Source organism: Camarhynchus parvulus, chromosome 11 (genome assembly GCF_901933205.1).
Source record: "Camarhynchus parvulus chromosome 11, STF_HiC, whole genome shotgun sequence".
Taxonomy (NCBI): Eukaryota; Metazoa; Chordata; class Aves; order Passeriformes; family Thraupidae; genus Camarhynchus; species Camarhynchus parvulus.
The window spans coordinates 9,272,460-9,294,780 of NC_044581.1; the positions used below are offsets into that span (position 1 = coordinate 9,272,460).

Genomic DNA, 22,321 nt, shown 5'->3' on the forward strand with positions numbered 1-22,321 from the left:
GATGGCGCTGGGCCGAGCTGGGCTGGCCCTCCCGCTGCTGCTGCCGCGGCGGCCGGCGGGCAGCGGGACAGCGGCGGCGGCGGCGGGGAGCCCGCAGCCCCCGGGGCCGTGGTGCGCGTCCCCTGGGCCCTGCGGCAGCGCCTGCAGCGGGGCGCGCAGCGCCGGCGGCGCGAGCAGCGGGAGGCGGCGGCGCCGCCGCGTTCCGGGAAGCTGCTGCTGCGGAGCCGGCGGCCGGAGCTGAGCCAGCCCCGCTGGCAAACGGTGGGGCGCAGGGAGCAGCCGCCGCTGGTGTCGGCGGGCTGGAAGCACCGGAAGGCGTACGGCGATTACTTCCAGCTAGAGCCCTCGCAGGAGGCGGCTCCCGCCTTGCAGGCGCCGCCGGCTGAGGCGGGACAGGGCCCAACCTTCGCCGAGCTGGGGCTGCAGCCGGCGCTGCTGGCCGGCCTGGAGCGGCTCTCCATCGGCCGGCCCACGGCCGTGCAGCGCCTCGCCATCCCCGCGCTGCGCCGCGGCCGCAGCGCGCTGTGCGCCGCCGAGACGGGCAGCGGGAAGACTCTGGCGTACCTGCTGCCGCTGCTGGAGCGCCTGCTCGGCCGCCCCGAGGCCCCGGCGGCGGAGGCGGAGGGGCCGGCGGCGCCCCGCGGGCTGGTGGTGCTGCCGTCGCGGGAGCTGGCGGCGCAGGTGGGCGCGGTGGCGGCGGCGCTGTGCGCGCCCGCGGGGCTGGCGGTGCGCGGCCTCACGGGCGGCGGGGCCGCGGGCGGGCTGCGGAGGCAGCTGCGGGCGCCGCCGCCGGGCCCCGCCGTGCTGCTGGGCACCCCCGGCGCGCTGCGGGAGGCGCTGCGGCGGCGCTTCCTGGCCCTGGAGAGGCTGCGCTGGATGGTGCTGGACGAGGCGGACTCGCTGATGGACGAGTCCTTTACGGAGCTGCTGGAGGAGATCCTGGCACACGCGCCCCTGGCTGCCGGCTCTCCCGGGCCGGCCGGTCCCGACGAGGAGAGGACGCAGGTGGTGGTGGTCGGAGCCACCTTCCCCGCGGGGCTCAGCGAGACGCTGGCGAAGTTCACTGACGTGGACCGGTTTGTCACCTTCAGCACCCAGAGCCTGCACCACCTCCCGCCTCACGTCCAGCAGAAGTTTGTCCGCCTCAAAGGCCGGGACAAGCTGCCCGAACTGCTGCAGCTGCTCAAGGAGCGCCCATCATCAGCCGGGGCTGTTCTCATCTTCTGCAACAGTGCCAGCACCGTCAACTGGCTGGGCTATATCCTGGACGACCACAGAATCAAGCACCTGAGGCTGCAGGGGCAGATGGCGGCGGCTGCTAGAGCCGGCATCTTTGCCTCTTTCCAGAAGGGAGATGTGTCTGTCCTTGTCTGCACTGACCTTGCCTCGCGGGGACTGGACACCAGCAGTGTGCAGCTGGTGGTCAACTATGACTTCCCGGACACCCTGCAGGACTACCTGCACCGTGCCGGGAGAGTTGGCCGGGTTGGGAGCAAGGCACCCGGAGCTGTGGTTAGTTTTGTCACCCATCGGTGGGACGTGGACCTGGTACGAAAAATAGAGACTGCAGCCCGGAAAAGGACAGGTCTCCCAGGAATGGACTCTATTAATAAACCTTCACCTAATGCACGTTGATTCAGGTTGCCAGGCATTCCCTGGTAGGGGCTTACCTTGAGGCCATTAAGGCAGAGTGAATGAGCTGCTGTGTGTAAGGCAGATGGAAGGAATAGAGCTGTTTTTCAGAACCAGGTGATCAGGTTAACTTCATGCACTGTTCTGGAAGCTGCAGTATTCGTTTGCACAGCCATCACAACATGTGGCTTTCTCAAAGGAAACTAGTAAGTGAGTAATAGAATGCTTTTGGGGAATATTGAAGAATTACTTCATCAGTTGATTTGGTTTACTTATTTTGAGACATAATTTAAATTCAAGTCCAAATGAAAGTATGTTTGTGTGACATACAGTTCTATTGCATTTCATTACTGCCCACCACCATCAGCTAATACTCGTTATTAAAACTGAAAAATTTCTACTGTGGCAGGAGAAAAAACCTGACCAGTTACAGACACAAAGGACTAAAGGACAATGGATGCTTGATTTTCTTGTGATGTAGCAGTTCATTTAGAGAATTCTAGACCAGATACCTGTAAAGTACAGTGGGAATGAGAAGGCACAATAATGCTTGGGGCTCTTTCAAGGCCTTAATTTGTTATTTTATGGTTACCTTTCACTGAGAACTTGGATCTTGCTTCTTCATATTATATTATATAAAAAAGCCCTAAAGTGTTTCCTGTACATTTTTTTCGCATACTGTAGTGACATGTAGTTTCTGAACTGATTGTAAAAAAACCAAAAAACCCCAACCCTGGCACACTGGAAGATGTCTTCTGTTAAATAAAAGAAGTGTGTTGACTCACAGGTTCTAGTGACTCTCACCTAACAGAGTGAGTGTAGGATTTCTTCTGAATGTTGTGCCTTTGTCCTATTTTACTTCCAGCCAAGAGAGTTGAAGTGAGGCTGAGGTTATTTCATATTTAGCTGCTAGTTTGTATCCATGGTAAATAGTCACACAAATAAGCATTTTAGCTCTGATTTCTGTTGCAGTTATTTGCCATAGCCCTTTCTTTTAGTGGCTATTTTTCCCATGCTCTCCACTTTAGGCTATGCAGTCACTGGGAATGTAGAAATAGCAGATTGCTACATTATGGTAAATGAGAAGATCACAGCATTGGATCTAAATCTAGTTCCTAAGGAAATAATTCACTGGAGCTACTCTCCAGAGTAAAAGTTAAACAAAGAGAAAACTTGCACAGATAGTCACCCAAGGATCAGGCAGTGACTTTATCTTGTTGTACATGTGCTCTGTTCATATTGCACAGTTAGAGGGCTCTTAAAGGAAGTTACAAACTGCAGTAAAATTATTTAATACAATAGCTCCCAAGTTTTAGAAATATAGTGAAAGAGTGATCCATTTGGACACCGGAAACCCATTCATTGCATGAACAGCAAATAATTTGTAGTTTAACTTCTGTAACACGCATTTTTACAATCTATGAACAGGTCAGTCTGGATTGCAGCCCACAGAAATACTGAATTAAACAACACAGTGAAATAATGAAATTCTTTCAGCCATTTACTTCTTACTTTTGAAGTAATATGTACTTCATATAGTTACAAATTATAACCTTGAACTTGGTACAATGCCCTTACCTTTTGTTGCTAGGGCACTGCTGAACACAACAGTTCATCAAAAAAACCCAAACAAACAAAAAACCCAAACAAATCCTTGCCACAAATTTCGGGCATTTATATATTAAAGTGGCTAATTAAAAGCCTTGGGTAGATAGACTCAAGAGAACACTATTTACCAACAAAACTTTTCTAGACAGTACTTTCAAACAAAGCCACAGTTTTTTAAGCATATATTGAGAAAGACCACTGTTGTATTGCTCACCAAGAGACAGTTGCTGGAGCCAGTGATTAACAGCAGTAATTACACACAGGAGCACACAGACACTCACTCTGGGATGTAAAAGCTGATACAGAGCCACCAAATGCAGACACCACTGACACATCATGTGAAAGGTGTAATTGCCCAATAGGTAAATGCTGCAGCAAAGCCTTCAAGGAGATTTAGACACCCCAGTTGTGAGCTAAATGTGTATGTAGCTCACACATGGTCAAATTGGTTGAAGAAACAAAGACATCCAAAGACTTTAGTTTGACTTCTCCCAAATTGCTTTCCGAATGTTGCATCACTCCTTGTTCACACCTTTAATGACTGTCTACAGATGTAATTAACTGCTGTCTTCTTGTCTGCACACATTCTACCTTCTGTGTAAACCTCATTTTAGATCCTATGGTCATAACTACAACTTCATTTGGGCTCTATCTTGTGGGTATTCAGGTAATTCTGTTGCACATAGCCCAGTGTCTAACAAGGTACCTAGCTAGCTCTAGTGTCTAGCAAGGTACAAGGCTCTGTCACATGTCATCACAGTGAGAGGGAAATATGTCTCCTACCACTCCAGTAGCCTGGCAAAGTGTACACTTTTGCAGACTCCACCGCTCCCTGGAGTGCACTTGCATGCATGTTCTCCCCAGACAGAACCCTCTTCCCTCCTCTTCCTCCTGAAACATATTAGTGAGCCGAGCTTACACGTTTGTGGTGGAGTGGGTGGTGGAGAAGTTCTCCATGCGCACTCTGGCCAGTTTCTCAGCAGCCACCGGCCGCAGGAGGAGCTTGCAGGTGAAGACTTGGCGGCAGGCCTTGCGGAAATTCTCCGAGAGGAAAGCGTAAAGGATGGGGTTGATGCAGGAGTTCCCGTAGGCCAGGCAGTGAGAGATGATGCGGAAGGTGAAGGAGATGTTGTTCAGGGGAAAGTGCCCAAACTCTGCCCACATGGTGATGATGTGGTGTGGCAGCCAGGAGAGCAGGAACACAGCAACCACGAGGAGCACCGTCTGCGCTGTCTGAAGAAGAGAAGATCATGTATTAAATGGTCACAGTGAGCAAGAGAGCCTGTGGAATGAGTGGGTTTTCTTTCCTCTCTCAGGCATCACTGACAACTGACAGGTGGGCAAATCATGACAATATGAAAAGGGATGCTAAAAAACCCTGGTAAACTTGATTGATTTGTTTTAGCTCAAGCAAATAACTGTAGACAGTTGAGGTAGTGCCTGTGAAACTTCAAACAGTTCAAAGGCTGCAACAGTGTGTTATGAGGAAGAGTGGAAATAATAGTTCCTAACTCTTGGAGAGTGAGGAACGTTGAGGGTATGGAAAATAACTACAGGGGAAAACAACTTCCAAGTAAGCATGCTACTGAGAGGAGTAACAAAGGCTGGCCTGAGGAGAAAGTTTTTTCCAATATCTTCCCTATTAAAGAAGAAACTCAGAAAACCAATGCATAGAGGATTTTGTTTTTTAAATACATAGTGCTCATTGACATCTTCCTAGCTGGGTGATGACCTGAGGGAGGCTCCCTGTGCCTGTGAGATCCCAGCCTGTGCTGCCTGGGTTGGAGGTGCGTCCCTGAAGTGCTTGCTCCCCACTTAGCTGGCCAGCCTCTGGCACAGTCTATCATTTGTAAGTTCCAAAGCTTGACCTGAGGTAAAATTTTCCTGAAAACAGTGGTCTTTAAAATCCCCATACAGAATGAAGGTTAACAGTGACAGTAAATAAAATAAAGCTGTAACTCACTTCAACTTTGTTTCTGTAAGACCCCGAGGCCTGTGGGAGCAGGACTGTACTTTCCAAGTTTAGGAAAGCTAGTAGTGTTGCTTTTCTCTTACTTTCTGCTTCTAGAACACTCAGTGAATGCCTAGCAAGTCTCAGAGATTACTGACTTGGGACCCCTAAGATCCTTTTCTGATGTTTCTGTAGGGCTAATTCTACCTGACTTAATGAATTTTCAAAAATAAAAATGGTAATGCAAGGTGAGCAGTTGTTTTGTATTTAATGCCTCAGTTTTGGGGTTCTGTAGCAGATGCACAGCTGGTAACTTCTCTCCTCTTACCCCACTTGGTTCTCTGCACAATCTGCTTTTTAACTTTGGTATTTAGTGTTTTTCATTTCTCTATTTTCATTTTGATAAATGTAACAACTTGCAAACACGCAGATGATATCCTTCCCCTAAGGAAAATTGTTGTACAAGTAGCAGAAAAGAAATGAAGAAAAATTAAAATTCAGGTTTCATTTCAGCTCAAGATTTACAGCCTTACTAGTCTAGGTCAATGTTTCTGTCAATAATTCCCTTGCATGATTTCAAGTGAATAGTGTAAATTTCCTTTCTTAGAAAAGGGATAATTTTCTGGTGAACAGAAATTTGTTTAGTCAGTGGTTATCACGGCTACATTTAGTTAAACCCATTAACCTCTCTAAGGAAGATGTTATTACTTTAGATCAAGACTACAATACGAGTAAAAAAGGGGATTTCTGTCTATTTACTTTGAATGGCAATAACCTGTATGTTCATTGTGTACCCGGCATGCTCCAGGTGCTTCCTTGTTTCACCTACCAGAATGCTGTCAGACAGCTGAGCTAACAATGTTCCCCTAAGAGTGAACAAACTACCCTGCCAAGTGTCCTCAAACCAACCCTGCTGGGAGCCAGATGATGTCCTTAAAAATAAACTGGAATGATTAGAAGTTGATGGCACTGAAGGACACAGACCTAGCGGTCTTGTGGGGTCTGGCTCACCTGCTGTGGTATGATGGGTACCAAAGAAATGATTAATAAACAGGTCCCATCATTAGCTTTCACCAGCAATAATGGTGCTACTTCTTTACCCTCTAGCAATGTTAAGTAGCTTAGGCTTGTTACCCAGGCAACCTTTCATAGAATCCATCTGCCCAAATTAGGGGGCTACAAGCACTGAAATATGCTTTTGAATAAGGCTTATATACCTAGCTTTTTCCCCCTTTTATTGTGAAATAACAAACCGTGCATTTAACGTAGGGTTGAGTATTACACAATGGGTTTGCCGTTGCTATGTAATTGCAGAGCTGTTTCTGGGGTCCAGCTTTTTGGGATTTTGCAGATGGAAAACACAGACAATACTAGAGCACTCGTACATGATTCATGACTCAAGAAACAGGTTTTGGAAATGGAACCTCTGTCTGCTTTTTCAAGTTAAGGAATATGTAGTTAAGACAGAGGAAACTGAAACAAAACACTGCTTGGATTTTAGTGTGGTAACTTTGCTGTAGCTTAAACTACTGTTATTGTAGACTGTGACCAGCTGTGGAGGACTGATCCAAATAGTTTGTGTATTCTTTGAGCTTTTTCCATGAGCTGTGATAGTCTGCACAGTTACTGCATTACTGTTGATCAAGCTGTCCCCACTTCAGGCAAACCTTCTGGTTCAACTCTGAAATTTTGGTGGGTCCATAACAGAGCTGTACAACGGCCACAATGGCCAGACTTAAGTCTCTCTTACTACTCCTAGAAGTCTTTCAAGCAGCTCCAGGATATAACTAACAGTATATTTGTTGTACAGGCAAAGTCAGTGCGTTGAAGCTGTACAGTGAATCAGTAGCATGGTGACAAAGACAAGGAGATATTTTTGTTTGTCAGATAATTAGATGAACTTCTGTTATTCCTCCCTTCCCCCTGCCCATTTCTGTCATGTGCAGATTGTGTTGAATTTACTTGCTTATTCATTTGTTATCTTTGTAGGTCATTTGCCTCTCATTTATGCTCTCCAGCATTTCTTTGTCTATTTTGCCCTTTTATTACTTTTCCCCCAGGCCCTGGACAAGCTATTTCTTGCTTTTAGCCTTCCCTCATCCTTTAAAAAGCACTGGAAAATGTGTTTAAAAAACATTTTGGGTGAGATACCTCATTCAGGAGGATGATGAAGTCTTTAACATTTAATTGTGTTTAGAGCTGTTGTTCTTGATAAGCTTTTAATGAAGTTTCTTGCTTCAACTTGTCAGGCATCTTGTCAAGGGCAAAATTAAGATTGCCTGTAATGAGTCAAATGCTTCAAATATTCCATGGATTTACATATTTTAGGAAGAACCACCTGAATTTTAGATTAATAACATTCCCAAGATTAAAATACAAAGTGGACAGAACAGTCTAGAGGGATAGAGGGCTTGTCACTTTCTTAATTTAGTCCCAGTTGGAGACAGCCCAGCTGCACATAATTTTTCAGAGCTGATCAGACCATCCATTTCTACTGTGTATGTCAGCCACACAGAAATGGGAAAGAACATTCAATTAGGTTTTTATTAAACAGTACTGGCTTACAGACAAACTGGGCTTCATTAGTGAGACAACTGCTGTTTTCTGAATATGGTGAGATTATTTTTCCTCCTTTTTTTCTTCCACAATTCTAAATGAAGAAGCATAAAGAAGCCTATGCCAGTTCTTGCACACTGTCTTATCAGCAAATTACAAATGACTCTTCCTTTTTTACTGCTTTGTAGGAGGATAGCAGATTATGTAATTTACTGACAAATCTTTTTCTTCAGCTCATCTCTAACTTGTAGATTCTTTTCCTTAAAGTTTGAGAGACAATTGGTGCACATTGTTACTGCCCCAGACTTCATTATGGTAAACTACAGAGTGACAGGCTTCACTATATGTTGTAATTTACTGTAGTGAAGGCTTGGAAAATATGTAGTGACCCACAGTGCCTTAAGCTTTTGTTTTTAGATACTGCAGGTACCCAGTGTCAGTGCCCAGGAAAGATATGTGGCTTAGTGCAATATACCACTGTACTGCTGGAGGAACTTACCAACCTCTGAGGAAGACAATTTCTGTGGCTTTACATTCGGGGATACCAATGGAGAACATCCCTTTGCTCAGAGTCCATCCGTGAGCCAGAGTGCAAAGTGAAATCTGCCACTTCCTTCACTCCTGGTGCCACGTTCTCGTTTGCTTTGTTGGCAAATCTGACTTGCCCTGATGGATTTGCAAACATTCTTTTCCTTTTTCACATAAAGTTCTAACAGAAAGGTCCCAAGCAAAATCTGATCTCCACAAACACGCCCATAGCTTAGTGATAAATGCAAAATGTTTAGAAAATGGCATACCTATTCTTAAGTAACTTAAATGTTGGATAGCATCTGTCTCTACTTCAGAGCACACACATCTTTTAATTACTACTGAAGCACTTCTCATTGAACTTTGGAACTTTGGTCTTTTTTTTTTATTACACTTGAGTATAATTCTACTCTTCAGTGATCTGAAAACCACACTGACAGTATTCTTTTTCATTGTTCTGTTTTCTTTCTTGGAGTCAGAGATGACAGCTGAATATCGTGAAGAGGAGAGACTGAAGTAAATATATTTTCAGATGTTATCAGCTCATTTTGATTGCTTGCTTTATGTGCTAAAAAGAACTCTTCATTTCCCAGCAGCTTGCTTGCACTGTTCCAGCTGCTCATCTGCACATCTCTCATTCTGGGATTATGCCACTAATCTCCTCTATTGGTGCCCTTGAAATTTATTCACTTTCTATTCATAAATGTGTATGAGCATTGTGATATTTCTATTACCCCCTAATTGGTAATGATGCTCTTAATTCCTGCTGCCCTGGGCTCCTGTTAACCAGACAATGTGCAGGACGACACTTCTGAATTATATTCTTCTGCTCGATGGATCCCAGGATCTTCCATGTTCCTTTGCTGTATTTTCTGTTGTTCAAATGCCAAGGCCTTGAACATCACGTTCATTGTCTACATGAAAACCTTCAATTTGCATGAGCAATAGCCAAATAATTTGTTTAGCATACAGAGCATTTGTTTAGTACACAGAGCAACTTTTATCTGCCTCTCTTGGCCAAGATGTTCAGGAATACACATCTACCTTGAAGGAATTCTGGATCTTTTACCTCAGGCTCTTGTATGACCTTCAAAGCGCAGCACTCCAGGGAGTGTCCCAAATAAGCTCCGTGTGTCTTTGTGTTTACTTAGCTCTGGAAGCAATGAACAACTGATTTGTTGACCCACCAGGCAGGCACGGCTCACCTTTCTGTTGTAGCTAACCAATAGAAAAGCAGAGTACTAATTTGTTATCTTTAAATGGCTCATTTGGTCTGTTAATTGAAGCTTTTGGCCTCAAGGCCCCACAACTCCTACTATCCTGTCAAGGGAGCTTGCAAAATTGCTGTGAAATTCACATCCCCAGACACATTCTTAAACTTGGAAAAGAATTTGAGATTGTTCAGTTTGCAAAACTTGTTATTTGTTCTTTAAAGATGCGCAATGCAGAACTGAGTAAACACTGAGGAACCCTGGTGTGCTCCAGAGGCCAGTAAAACACCACAGGGCCATGCTAGACCTTAGTTTGCATTAATTTCCATCATTAAATCATCTTATTTAAGGCAGATGTAAGATCAGAGTTCCTGGGGCTGGGCTCTTATGAAACATTTTGCAACACTGTCAGGCAGGGAATCGTTAACTTTCTTTGAAGCCAAATTACAGACTTGCTGTACTCTGAGTAGCTGAGAGAAGAGGTAACAGAACTGAAATACACTTCATTGTCATAGAGGGGTGCACAGAATTTCTTAGCATGTGGTCTTGCTGGGTGGCCTCAAAAAACGATTATCCAAAACTTCAAAGGAGAATCCTGCAGCATCACAAAATCTGATTTTCAAGGCTGGCAATCTTGTACAGCTAGTGTGGCATTAAATGGGGAAGCAGCCAGTCATGCCTCTCTTCTGCAGGCACAGTCATAGTTCATCATGCAGAATATCAGCCTAGGCATGCAAAAAATTCTAAACATCTTCCTTGTTCTAATGCAGAGATGGTACAAATGTAAAAGCACTTTAAATTGAGCATGTCCAACATTTGACGTGTAGATGGCAAAGTTATATAAAAGCTTCAGAGTGGGAATCTGAATTATGGGTCAAATTCTTCTGTTAATGGAATGTGATGTCAGGATGCAGCAAACTTTGTGCTAGGGAAATTTTTGCAAAGTTTCATGTGTGCATAAATTGAAAAGGTTGCTGTAGTTTGAACATAACCATCCCTGTAAGTTAAAAGCTTAAAGATCACAACCCAAGCACAAAACCTTTTGGGTTTTTTATTTTCTTTTTGTTTTCTTTTGGGTTTTTGTTTGTGGGGTTTTTTTGGTTTTTTTTGGTTTTTTTTTTTTTTTTTTTTTATGTGCCTGTATGGCATTTGTATGATTCTACTAAAGACAAACTTGTTTTTTTCAGCAGATGTTTGAACACTGACTTGGAGTGGGTGACAGCTGTCAGAGCTCTCTGGATTATTCATAAACTGGACCCATCCAAACAAAATCTGGTTGTAACTGACTTTACAACAGTGGGTCTAAACTTGCCTATGAGTAACTAAAAACCAGGGCCCTCTTAGGCTGTCCTTTTAGGGAGGGCAGGGAGCACAGCTGGAAGGAGCAGACAGCACACACCAGGGAGGGAAGAGAGCACGTCTGGTGGGAGCAGGCAGCACACACCAGGGAGGGCAGGGAGCACAGCTGGAGGGAGCACAGCTGGAGGGAGCAAGCAGCACACACCAGGGAGGGCAGGGAGCACAGCTGGAGAGAGCAGGAGCTGGGGACCATGATGTGTCACAAAAAGGCCGAAAGGGGTAGAGGATCAAGCAAGACACTTCTTGGAAAAATGAATTCCTAATACTGTAGTTCTTTACGCTTTATTTCCTGTTTCCATGGGTTTGATTTATTAAACAAAAAAGGTTTATAATTTTTTTTTCATTTTAAAGGCATAGATAAAATTACTGGTACAGTATGACCTGAAAGGAAGAGGTTGAGCTACAGTATCAAGTACCTGGGTTCCAGTAATATGCTTCACATACTTAGAGTCAGTTAAATCCAGGATTATTTTGCTTTCTTTGTTACAGCAGTGCAGCTAGGAAAATCATGCATGTACTTACACAACACTGGGACTGTTCATTTGGCCAAGCCATCATCATCTCTTTAGAAATCACCTTGGGTCTACACCCAGCAGTGTCCCACTTGTTCTGTAAATGTTTGTCTTATTGAGGTTCACATGCTGTTTCCAGATTTCCAGGGTGTACTAATAGCAGATAAAATACCAGCTCCTCTATGACCTTTCTGGTGGCTTTACCTTGGATTTGTCCCAGTAATGCTTCTTACTGTGTGCTATGGCTCAAACAATGGGAGAATGGAGTCTCTTCTGCCTGTTATCAGTGTTGTAGGCTCTGGGGATGGGGAGGGACTGCTATTACACCAAGACTCCAGCAAGGTCAATGAAAGGTAAAGATCCTGAAATAAATCTTGACATTTAAAAAAAAAATCTTACCTGGTAATACTATTTTTTCAGAAGCAGCTTATAATGGAGAATAATAGCAATGTGTTCCAGTCAGCATGTGGAATGCTGCTTATGGCAAGACCATTCCCTGAGCTCTATGTCATTTGCATTCTTTCTTAATTATGTTTTATCTTGAAGTGTTCAATCTTGAGGAGAGTTCTTACAGCTTCTGAAATGCTGAGTGACAGAGCAAAGTGTTTTCAGCAGTAATGTTGGCAACTCTTTCACTGGAAAATCTTGTTCAACAAGGACTCTGAGTCTCCAATTTGATTCTTTTGAGACCTTTACTCATGTATGAAGGACAGATGAGCATTGGGAGATTTGAACAAAAAACTGTTTGCAAAATTTGCTATTTTACTGCTTAAAAACAAAACAACACTAAACCCACAAACCAAACAGAAAAAACTCAGACTAAACCAAAGGGGAAAACCCAAAAAGAGCAAACCCACACCCCAATCTCTTGGGGGTAGAAGGAGCATAGTAACTCAAATGCCCTATTTTCTTGAAATTATAGGAATGAAGCAAGAAATGCATGGTCATAATTTCAGACTATCTTCTTTTTTATGAATATAACATCTTGTTTTCCATGTCAGTTTGGTGAAGATGCACACTGTGAATTAACAGATGTGACTCAGACAATTTTATCACCTCATGTGGGAAGACTTAGCTGTTGTGCTACACTTTCTGTCATAGCTCAAGGCAATCAGGGTTTAACCACTGAAGTCACACATATTTCAGAACAAACTCAATGTTCTGTATGTCCTAAATTAACCTTCCAAATGTGGATCAAGATTCATTTGTCAAACATTTTTTCAGTTAAATAAACAAAAGCTCTTCACCTAATCCCTGGTGAAGTTTATGAATTAAACCCAAACACAACTACCTTCACAAATGGACCAACTAAGTACATATGAAGGAAACTGGAGTAGCAGAACTGACAGCCATCTATGAGTTTCCCATTAGGCTCTAAAGTGAAGTGTTCTTTAGAAGATGTGCTTTAAAAAACTGTCTCTCACTCTTGTGTTTCAAGTATGCTTTGAAAGGATATACAAAAATTGAGTGTGTTTGCAACCAACCCAAGGAAGTCTCCCTTAGAAATGTTGAGTAGTGTTTGCAACAAAAAACCCCTTTAAGTAAGTACACTAAAGAAGATGTTTGACATGCAGGAGGGCTAGATGGACAATTTCTACACAGACAGGTCTGGAAGAAGACATATTTTGAAGGATGGTGTGTGTGTGTGTGTGTGTGTGTAGAGGCATGTATTTAATTTTTCTTCTATCTGAAAGGATCACCTATTTAACTAGGTCTGACTGTGCTATATGGAACAAGAACTGCTGTTGGGTCTTTCATAATTAAAGCCAGGGAAATACTTAAGGGGAGGGAGGAAAAGTGCTGCAGCACTAACTTGTTTGAACGGCTAAAATCAAAGGTGTTTTTTAAAAATTTATCCTCTTGGCAATATCTAATAACTAAACTTGAGATTGAAGAAACTGTAGTGCTGTTTTTTCATCTAACTCTACAGAGCAAATCTGAAAACAACACAAGTGGATACATTGTCATAAATGAAGGTCTTAACTTCTTTACAGGAAAGTAACAGTAGTAATTTTCAACTGTTGGTAGTGCTCTCTTAAAAATTAGCAACAAAATAGGTAGTGTGCCATTCATACATAAATAAGGAAATTCTGGAGGGAAATTTAAATGGATCAGTTTAGGGATTTTTTGTAATTTTGAGACCTAAAGCAATTTTTCAAACTTGTGAAATTGAGAAATGATTCTATGTGGAATTACAGTGCTTCTTAGCACTTTATTTGCTGCATTTTACATTATCAAAATTGTCAACACATCTTGGTTGCCTTTTCTCATAGTAGCTGTTAAACACACAAAACTCTGACTCTGCTTTCTCTTTGTAGTCTGCACTGTTGATCCAGAAATGATACTCCTGGTTTTGACATTGTAATTCACAAGTCATCTGTTGCAGTATTAGCATTTATCAAAAAGTCAGTAGGCAAAACAAAACATGGTGATCTTCAAGGTAGTCTGTTCCATCTAAGGTCTGGTGGTGTTCCTGCAGCAGGCAATGCACAGCAGCTCATTGCTGCCTAGCGTGTTGCCTTAGAATAGGTGGTGAAATGAATGTTTATCAGAACCTACTTGAAGTTAGATGAACACAGAAAACCTGTTCAAAACACTCTGAGAGGAAAGGGTAAGTAACACCTGTCTAATAAATATTGTTTGTGGTGTATTATAACTTGGACCGGTTATTGTGTTATGAGATAATATTGCAAATACCAGTTGAATTCTATCCTTACAGACAGTCTAAGTGCAAGACCAATTATGAATTGGTCCTCATAAGTATATTGCAAACAAAACTGAGTGTATGCTAGTGAATGTAATGAACCAATAGAAATTAATACAACCTATGGTTAAATCTGGTTAGGATTCATAGGCAAAAGGACTGGCAGAAATTGTAACAGCTCTAAATCAGCTGGAATCAGCGCAGACCAGGCTGATTACTTTATAAACCTGGCATATCTGTTGTATTATAGTCAATATACAGATTAAACCAAAGATATTTACCTTCTTCTTTGATCTCTCTGACTTCTTGGAAATGTTCTTTACTTTCGTATGGAGATGGTATAAAACCTTGGGGGGAAAAAGGAGCAATATATTGAATGGGAAATTGAAATTTGTGTATTAATACTTGAACTCCTCATATAAGCACCAAAAAATTGAAGTAATTGTTTTAACATTACTTCAAAGATGAATTTGACGTGTCAGACTTTTAATTGTAAACTCTCCAATTTCTCTTTCAAGAAACAAGGTTTGGAAAGAGCATTAAACCTGCTAGGCTTTCCGTAGTTCAGCATATATTAGGAGCTCAGCTGGCACTATGCTGAAATCCACAGGAGTTTTCAGATGCACTGTGAATTTCATATTGAGCCTCAGATTGTCTTCATTTATTCCCTAGGCTGATGATACTCATGGGCAGAGAGCAGGCTGCCAGTCCTGTGCCCTGGTGGGGCTGTCCTGTCACTCCTGGAGGCAGCACAAACAAATGCAGTGGGTCACCCTCCAGAGGGAGGGTCATAAGGAGTGTTGGAGCATTTTGGGCAATTCTCAATTAACAACATCTAGATCTAGCTTTTGAAACCTGATTACAGCACAGCAATGACCTGGAAATGTTTATCCTTTCATAGATTTTTCCTCTTGCCAGTAGCAAACATTTGTTATTTAGAAAGAACAAAATGAAAAATATGAAAAACAGCAAGAGCCTTTAGGGGTTTGGGTGACAGGCTGGGTGTCATCTTGGCAGTTGTAATCCTTTTTGTGAGCTGGTGTAATTTCATTCTCTGTTTTCCTTCCCCCCCCCACCTCAAGAAAAGTATTTTGTAGCAGGAGAGGATATGGAAAGGGTTGGCTGTGTAGTTGTGTACACACACAAGCCACCAAGAGTCTGGGATCTTTCCCTCCATTTAAGCATTCTTCCCATCCCTGGCACCCACCTTGGCATAGCAGCAGGTGATGAGCAGCAGGGGCAGGAGGTATCCCACCAGCAGGATGGTGATCTTGTACATCTGCTTGGCTGTGGAGCCGTTTGCCCAGTGCTCCCAGCAGAAAGAGCTGTTGGGTGCCTGCTGGTGGCCACTCATGAGGGCCTGGTGCTGGGCCACGGGGATGGCGATGAGGAGGGACAGCAGCCAGATGGCAGCCACGCCGAGGGCAGCGTTGCGCTTGCTGCGGATGCAGGGCGAGCGTTTGGCGTGGACCACAGCAATGTACCTGTCCACTGACATGGCCACCAGAGTGAAGATGCTGACCAGCATCGTTGCCATGGCCGAGTAGTGAACCCACTTGCAGAAGAAGGCACCGAAGATCCACTCTGGCAGGGAGTAGATGGTGGCCTGGAAGGGGACACAGAAGAGCAGGAAGGAGAAGTCTGCAATGCTTAAGTTGAGGATGAAGATGTTGGTGGCACTGCGTGATGGGCGACCCCCGGGCCGGAGACGCCCCAAAACAACCAACACTAACGTGTTTCCCACCATTCCCAGGAGAAAAATCAACCCAAAAAGCACTGGTACAATCACCACCTCCGGGCCACCCCTGGCTGCTCCTGCCCAGCACGCTGGGGACTCTGTTTGGTTGGTCTCAAGGCTGCACTTGCTGGTGTTGGCTCCAAAGGAAAGCACAAAGTTGTATTCCTGCTCCTCCATGGAGCCAGGCAAGGAACAGTCACTGCAGACCTGACTTCTGACTGTCTGTGTTTGGCTAGGGTGGCCAGAGGTGAACTTTTGCCTTTTCCAATGCTGTGTGTTTCCTTTGAGGAGTAATTTTCTTCAGACGATTCTTCCGAGTTCCCTCTGTCTCCCCTGCAGTTTATTCCAGGGACTGGCAAAAAAAAAGGAGTTGAGGAATTTGTGTCATCCAAGAGGTGACATCTGGGTTTGGCAGTTGGTGCTGGTGTGGCAGAGAAAAAGCCTGTGCCAGAAGAGCAGAGGATGAGGCTGCCCTGGGAGCTTGGAGCAGCAGCGGAGCAGCAGCAGCTCGGCTTCCACATGCTCCTCCTCTTCTGCTTCCCTCCCACTCTGCCTGCATCTGTGGCTGTCATACCTGCTTTCCCAGCTCCACCCTGAGCTGTGGCACAGAGAACAAATGCTGTCTGTGACCTGAGCCCTTCAGAAAACAACCCCGGCCAGCTTTGTCCCCATGCATTACTGCTCTCGAGGGGAAAGAGCAAAGCAACACTTCTCACCCAAAGGGATGGATAAGCAGCAGCTGCACAACAATAGTGTGTGCAGTTCTGTGAGGGGCAGCACTGTTACTGGCTGTATAAGACAGAAAAAATCTAAACCACTTTATTTTAATCAACAGAGAATTATTTTAGCTGTTTCATAGTATTCAATGCTCCCATTAGAGCATAAAGCCATCTGAATCGTTGTGTTTCCAACACAAAAAGCTGGGAAAGCTTTAGATTCAGCGCTGGGTCCTGCCACTTCTGGGATATCTGCCCGAATTCCTTAGTGCCTGAGTATTCATGGACCTTGTTGATATAGTTTCAAAGACATTTTGGGTTCAGCCCAGTAGTGCCAACGGCATCTGCACTGGAAAAGGAAATGTTCAGTCTTAGTAGCTGTGAGCGGCTGTAATATTCCCTGTCAGGGAAAGAGGTAAGTTTGAGTTTTTTAAAACAGTTTCATTTAAGATTAATGGCTCAGTTACTGTGGTTATAATGCTTACTTATAGAAACAACACATATGTTTTGGAACTAACTAAGCAGGTTCGTTCTAATGGTTTGTTTCCTCACAATTCTTGAGGGATTCTTCAGGCAGTGAGGAGGGAACAAAGTTTAGGCAAACATTAACAGTACCTGCACACAGTGATTTATGGCTGCAGCACAGCAGCCTGCAAAGAAGAGTATCCATCTCTATTTTCATTGGTTACAGCTCCAGGCACTTGGTCAGACTGTGGCACCACTGCCTCTTGTGAATGGGAGGGTTTGACTGGGGGAGCCCCTTAATTCTAGGAACCAAGTTCAGGAACTGAGAGTTGCTCTGCCTTGTGATTTTTTCTTGTTGAGAGGTGACAGTGATGCCTTCTGTAGCCCGCCCTGACTATACCCTTGCTTAAAACTGATCTGGAGCTCAATCCCTTATTTCTCTCACAGCTTTGGGGTAGTTATGGGGTGATGCCAGGTGGTGAAGATGTCTGAGCCACAGTGGAAGAAATGATCTCCCCTTGTCATGGGCAGATCATTGTGGCTGGACCTGACACGACCTGGCTGCCTCAAGTGGCCCAGGACCTCAGACACCTCTCAGTGGCTCAGGACCTCAGACACCTCTCAGTCTTCCAGTTCCCGAATGTTTTGCGTGTTTGCCGGAATCTCTGTGAGCTGCAGGGCTGTGCTGCAGCCCGAGTGCCATCTGCTGACACTTTGCCTCCTTCACTGCCTTCAGACATTGTCAGCTCAGTATTCACCTCTGTCTGCTGTGGTTCTCTCTCATCCTTATGCACACCCACCCCCCACCCCCTTAAATCATCAAACTTAAATATGTTTTCCTTTTTTCTTTTGTGATATTATGTGATCACTCTAAGGTTACTTCTTGTCATATTACTCATATGCTACATGTAGCATTTGAGAAAAGGCTATTGAAAGTGATTTCAATGGCTATCTTTGTATTTTTGATGCTTGGGGTTTTTGTGGTTTTGTTTTTTCCTCTTTTCTTTAGTGGACAGTCGTACCAGAAAGAATTATTTAAAAAGAACCTGTAACAATCATAGCAAATGAGAAGATGCATTTAAATCTTTTAGTGGGTTTGGGAAAAATAATAAAAACTGCAGAATGTGTGGTTTCTGATGCAGGGAATTTGAGACAATGCATGCAGGAATTTAAGAATTGCTTGTATGAGTCACCTGCAAAACAAACACAGCTTTGCAGCTCTGAAAGATCTCATGGCATGCTGAGCAGAATATGGGCAGAGAATAGCGCAGTTTTGGCAATGAGGAGGGACTGATCATAGAATTGTTTAGATATGTTAAAAAATAAAATTCAGCAATGACCTAAATTCTTACAGAAGGAGCACTCCAGTTCTATGATAGTGTTATAACTGGGGCAGGAGGAAGAAAGGTGAATATCCTGGATAGAAAGTGGCAGTCACCTGCTGAATTAGACATCCAGAAAGCTAAACTAGGTGTGGGAACTCAGCTTGTTTTCATTAGAGAACTGAGATGCTGCAAATCTGATTTCAAATGGATCTTGGCTGGTATGGAAGTATTCCTGGCTGGCCTGACACACAAGGAAGCAATTTCCAGTGTTAATTTACATGCTTTGCTGAAAACTTATCCTGAACATATGTTTACCATGGCAGTCAAAAGTTCCACAAAGATAAAGATTCCTTCTTCTGTTTCTTTCATTGTGCCACTTCTCCACTGCTTTAAATCATGTGGTTTTGACAGTGAGAAGTCTCCTGTCCCTGAGAATTCCCAATCCAAATACACTTAGAAGGGAACTGACCATGCCAAGACAAAGTACTTGCCATAAGACCTGTTCATTAGTCCAACTAGCAGAAGATCAAGTCTTGAATACATACAGGAGCATAAATAGCAAGTGAACCTGTAGTGTCTGATTTTCTGGGAACACTCACATTACGTGTGGTATTTAAAAATTCAGAGTGCTTCATCTAGAAATCAGAAACAATTAATGCCCTGTGGATTGAGCTGCATGAAATATCTCAGCTGTAAAAATTCTGCTGTTCTTTAGAAACTCTGTTGCTTCTTAGAGGAAGACAACAAATGTTTAAACATGAGTGGGAGGATGTAGCAAAAGGACACTGAATAATCTCTGTGAGAGGAAAAAAAAGAAGTCTGACAGCCATCACTGATGATCAAGATCAAGATTGAATGGGAAACCAGATGCTGTTGCTTTTGTCTGAGTTGATTTGGGCTAAAAGCATTGGATTTTCATCCCTGACTAATGCCTAAACAGGCATTAGATGTGCATTTTTGAGAGAGGATAGTACTGGACATCTATGAACAAATTTGCAATCCCAGAGTAGGGAGAAGAGTCAACCCTAAGAATAAGGGTGGGGGGAAAAAAACCCTAAAAGATTAAATAGTAGTATTTAAATGGTAACATTTTTAGCTTGTCTAGGTACAAACTAATTTGTCCATTTTCTGATTGCTAATGGGTGCTTCAGCTCCTAATTGCACTGAATATCAGGTATGTTGTAAACCACTCCTACTGTTTTGAGAGTCATGGTTCAGCTTTTTGATACTTGTGCATTAGCTCTCTAAGCCTCTTGACTCTGGGATGGAAGGAGGGCACTGAAGAATAACAGCAAGCAAGAACCTTACTGTCACACTTTTCTCTCTCTCTGGAGAATGTGGGTTGCATCTCAGATTCAGACCCATTTAAAGAAAAACAAATATCCAGATCAAAAGCCTTTTTGTGGCTTTATGTTCAGCAGCTCTTGGTGCTTTTTGAAAGGCTGATTCAGGCTGAAAAGCCCTTTAGGCTGACTAATGAGCTACCTGGATGCAACTGGGAAACAAGTAGTGGTAGGTCAGAAATATTTGCACTTGGCTCACACCAGCCCCTTCCAGTTGTGATCCTGAGTGGAAAGAGAAGGTGTGGTGGCCATTCCTCTCAGAGTGTGACCCCAAGAGAGGCAGGAGGTCCTGTTGACTGCTCTGCATACTTGTCCCCAAAAATGAGAGCCCAGATTCAATTCCTTTCCACAAAATTCTTTTCCTGAGTTGCATCTGATATATAGCTCCTGAAAGAACTGATACCTTCATCCCCCTAGAAGTGACCTGTCCACCAGGCCCCAAGATGAGAAATATGGGAGAGCCTTGCTCATGGATGAGCTATGATGAAAATAAGTAAATCTTTCACCTTTTGTGAGCTGTAACCTTTGAGTCTCTTCAGTGAAGGATCAAAATTGAACTTATGTACCTCACTCTAGCCATTAAGTCCTCACATGACTTTTCTGTGTCGTCCTTACTGGACAGGTAGCTGGTTGCAAATACCTAGAAATTCCTTTTGCCTTAACTAGAATTTGTAATTAAAGTAGAAAAACTTCATTTAAACAGCCAAAAGCATTATATCCACACTGTTTCTAAACTTTCTTCTGCAGTAGAATTTTTGATAAGGAAGGTAAAATTGTTTAACAAAGTTTGTTATTCATTTATGACCAACCAACTGAGAAAGCATGATTTTGGTTCTAACAGAAATGATATTGGAAAAAAATTACAAAAAGAGAAGTCTCTGGGGCACACAGTGTTGGCAGACACATATAAAACTAGGACAGCAATATGTCAAAACCATAATGAACCTCAACACAGGATGCTTGTAGATATTTGTTTAGTATTCTGTAGGGAATAACGAACATGTTCTGGCTTATGTCAACAGATTCAAGACAATGTATCTCTTCCTGTGTGCTCCTGTGGTTTTGCGCACAGCTGTTCTGGGAAGTCAGATGAGACAAAGTGATGTGAGTGATCTCTCACAGTTCGGCCTTAGCACAGGAGAACAAGATGTCTTTATGTGGGTCCTGGTGTGACATATTTGTAAATACATCTGTGCCTCTGTACAGAGGACAGTCAGACCCCAGCGCAGAGTCTGAGACACACTTGTGCTGTGGGAGCCCCAATGTCCCCCCGGAGAGGGGCTGCTCCCCATTTTGTACCACACTTGGTGTTCATGAGAGGGCAGGTAAGGAGATACTAGAGCTTCACTGGAGTGTGTGAGCTTGGTCCATCCTGACCTGAAAACCAGATCCTTCTATGACAGCATGAGAACATTTAGTTAGCTTCTCATGGTGATAAACTGATTTAAGGCCTGTTCACAAATCTGTTTTCTCTGTGCGTGTATCGACTTTACCAAACTGTTTGGGTAAAATCACTTGTCCACTCATCTCTTAACACTTTTCTATGTGTAACAAAATGTGCTGTCAACTGACCAGCTCTGCAGCATAACAAAATCCTGCAACAGTTCTGGGAAAGTCCTGGTCCTCATGTGCAAATAACCCTTTTACTCAGTCACTCCAGACTGTATCACAAAATTCTGTCTATTACAGAAGGAGAGATGTAAGTGCACATGCTGTGCTTTAATACCATCATAGTAAAAAGTTTCCATGGTGATTTGTTCTCATTGCTGCAAGGGACCTCTCTTTCCAATAGAACCATGGCAAATTTCTATCTACTGTCTCATTGAAATTACTGCTAAATTCCTCAATTAAAGAAACCTCTTCTTAAGCATCACAATATGTTGAGAAAAACACCTCAGAAATAATGGATCCTAGGTTGATAAATTTTCTGGTCCAACAAAAACATCCCAAGACAAAACTACTTGGAAGTTTCTTAACACTTATGTTAAAAAAAAATAAAATTACTTAGGAACACTTAGTTCCACACAGCTCAATGTTTAAGAGCATCTGATTGTGCTCCCTGTCAGATTCTGAGGCAGCTGACTTAAAACAATTGCAGCAAATTCTAGATTTTTCTGAAAGACTCTTGACAGACTGAATAAGAAACTTTACTTAGTTTCCAGTTTGTTCAATGTGGTCTGAACAAGAGATAAAACCAGTTAATTTATTTCCATCTCCATTTAGCTTCATAATGCTTCTGAGGTAGGAAAATAAACAGTACCTGTATGTGTGCCCAGCACAGGTGTTTGCAGATAAACAGCAAAGAGAAGGAATTGCTCAAGCCTGTCAGGATTGCTAAGGAAGAGACTGGCACACAACTGATTATTTAGAAAGCTGGTATAAGAACTTGCACTCTTCTAATATCCTAGCATGTGTTGACAAGCTTGCAGTTAAAGGTGGTTGAAAGCATAGGAATGAATAAGAAATCAGGCCTTGCTCAAGCATTACCTGGATACCAACTGCACATCAGGCAAGGATGGCAATTTTTAGGCATCCCTCCAAAACTCAAAATCCTTGAAACACGAAGGAAAGAAATAGACCCATTATTAGGTGGCAAAAATGAAGCTAATCAGACTTGCTCTTAATTGGAATTTCTCATTGATACCAAAATGATTGGCTCTTCTCAGAAACCTG

General features: G+C 43.3%; 2 protein-coding genes across 2 annotated transcripts; one reads left to right on the top strand and one right to left on the bottom strand.

Annotated features, from left to right (window-relative positions):
• The first annotated feature begins 1 nt into the window (after nucleotide 1).
• On the top strand, nucleotides 2–2,483 carry DDX28 (DEAD-box helicase 28). Its single transcript, XM_030956218.1, is given in 2 exon segments — nucleotides 2–79; nucleotides 82–2,483. Coding segments are annotated over 2 exon segments (1,632 nt in total). The 3' UTR covers nucleotides 1,636–2,483.
• A 1,662-nt stretch (nucleotides 2,484–4,145) lies between these two features.
• LOC115907921 (galanin receptor type 1-like) lies at nucleotides 4,146–15,980 on the bottom strand. The gene is made up of 3 exons (XM_030956150.1): nucleotides 15,269–15,980; nucleotides 14,343–14,408; nucleotides 4,146–4,473 (listed from the first exon to the last, which is right to left on the bottom strand). Exons 1-3 carry the CDS (start codon nucleotides 15,974–15,976, stop codon nucleotides 4,156–4,158), a joined length of 1,092 nt encoding a protein of 363 aa, XP_030812010.1. The 5' UTR covers nucleotides 15,977–15,980; the 3' UTR covers nucleotides 4,146–4,155.
• Nucleotides 15,981–22,321: the final 6,341 nt, after the last annotated feature.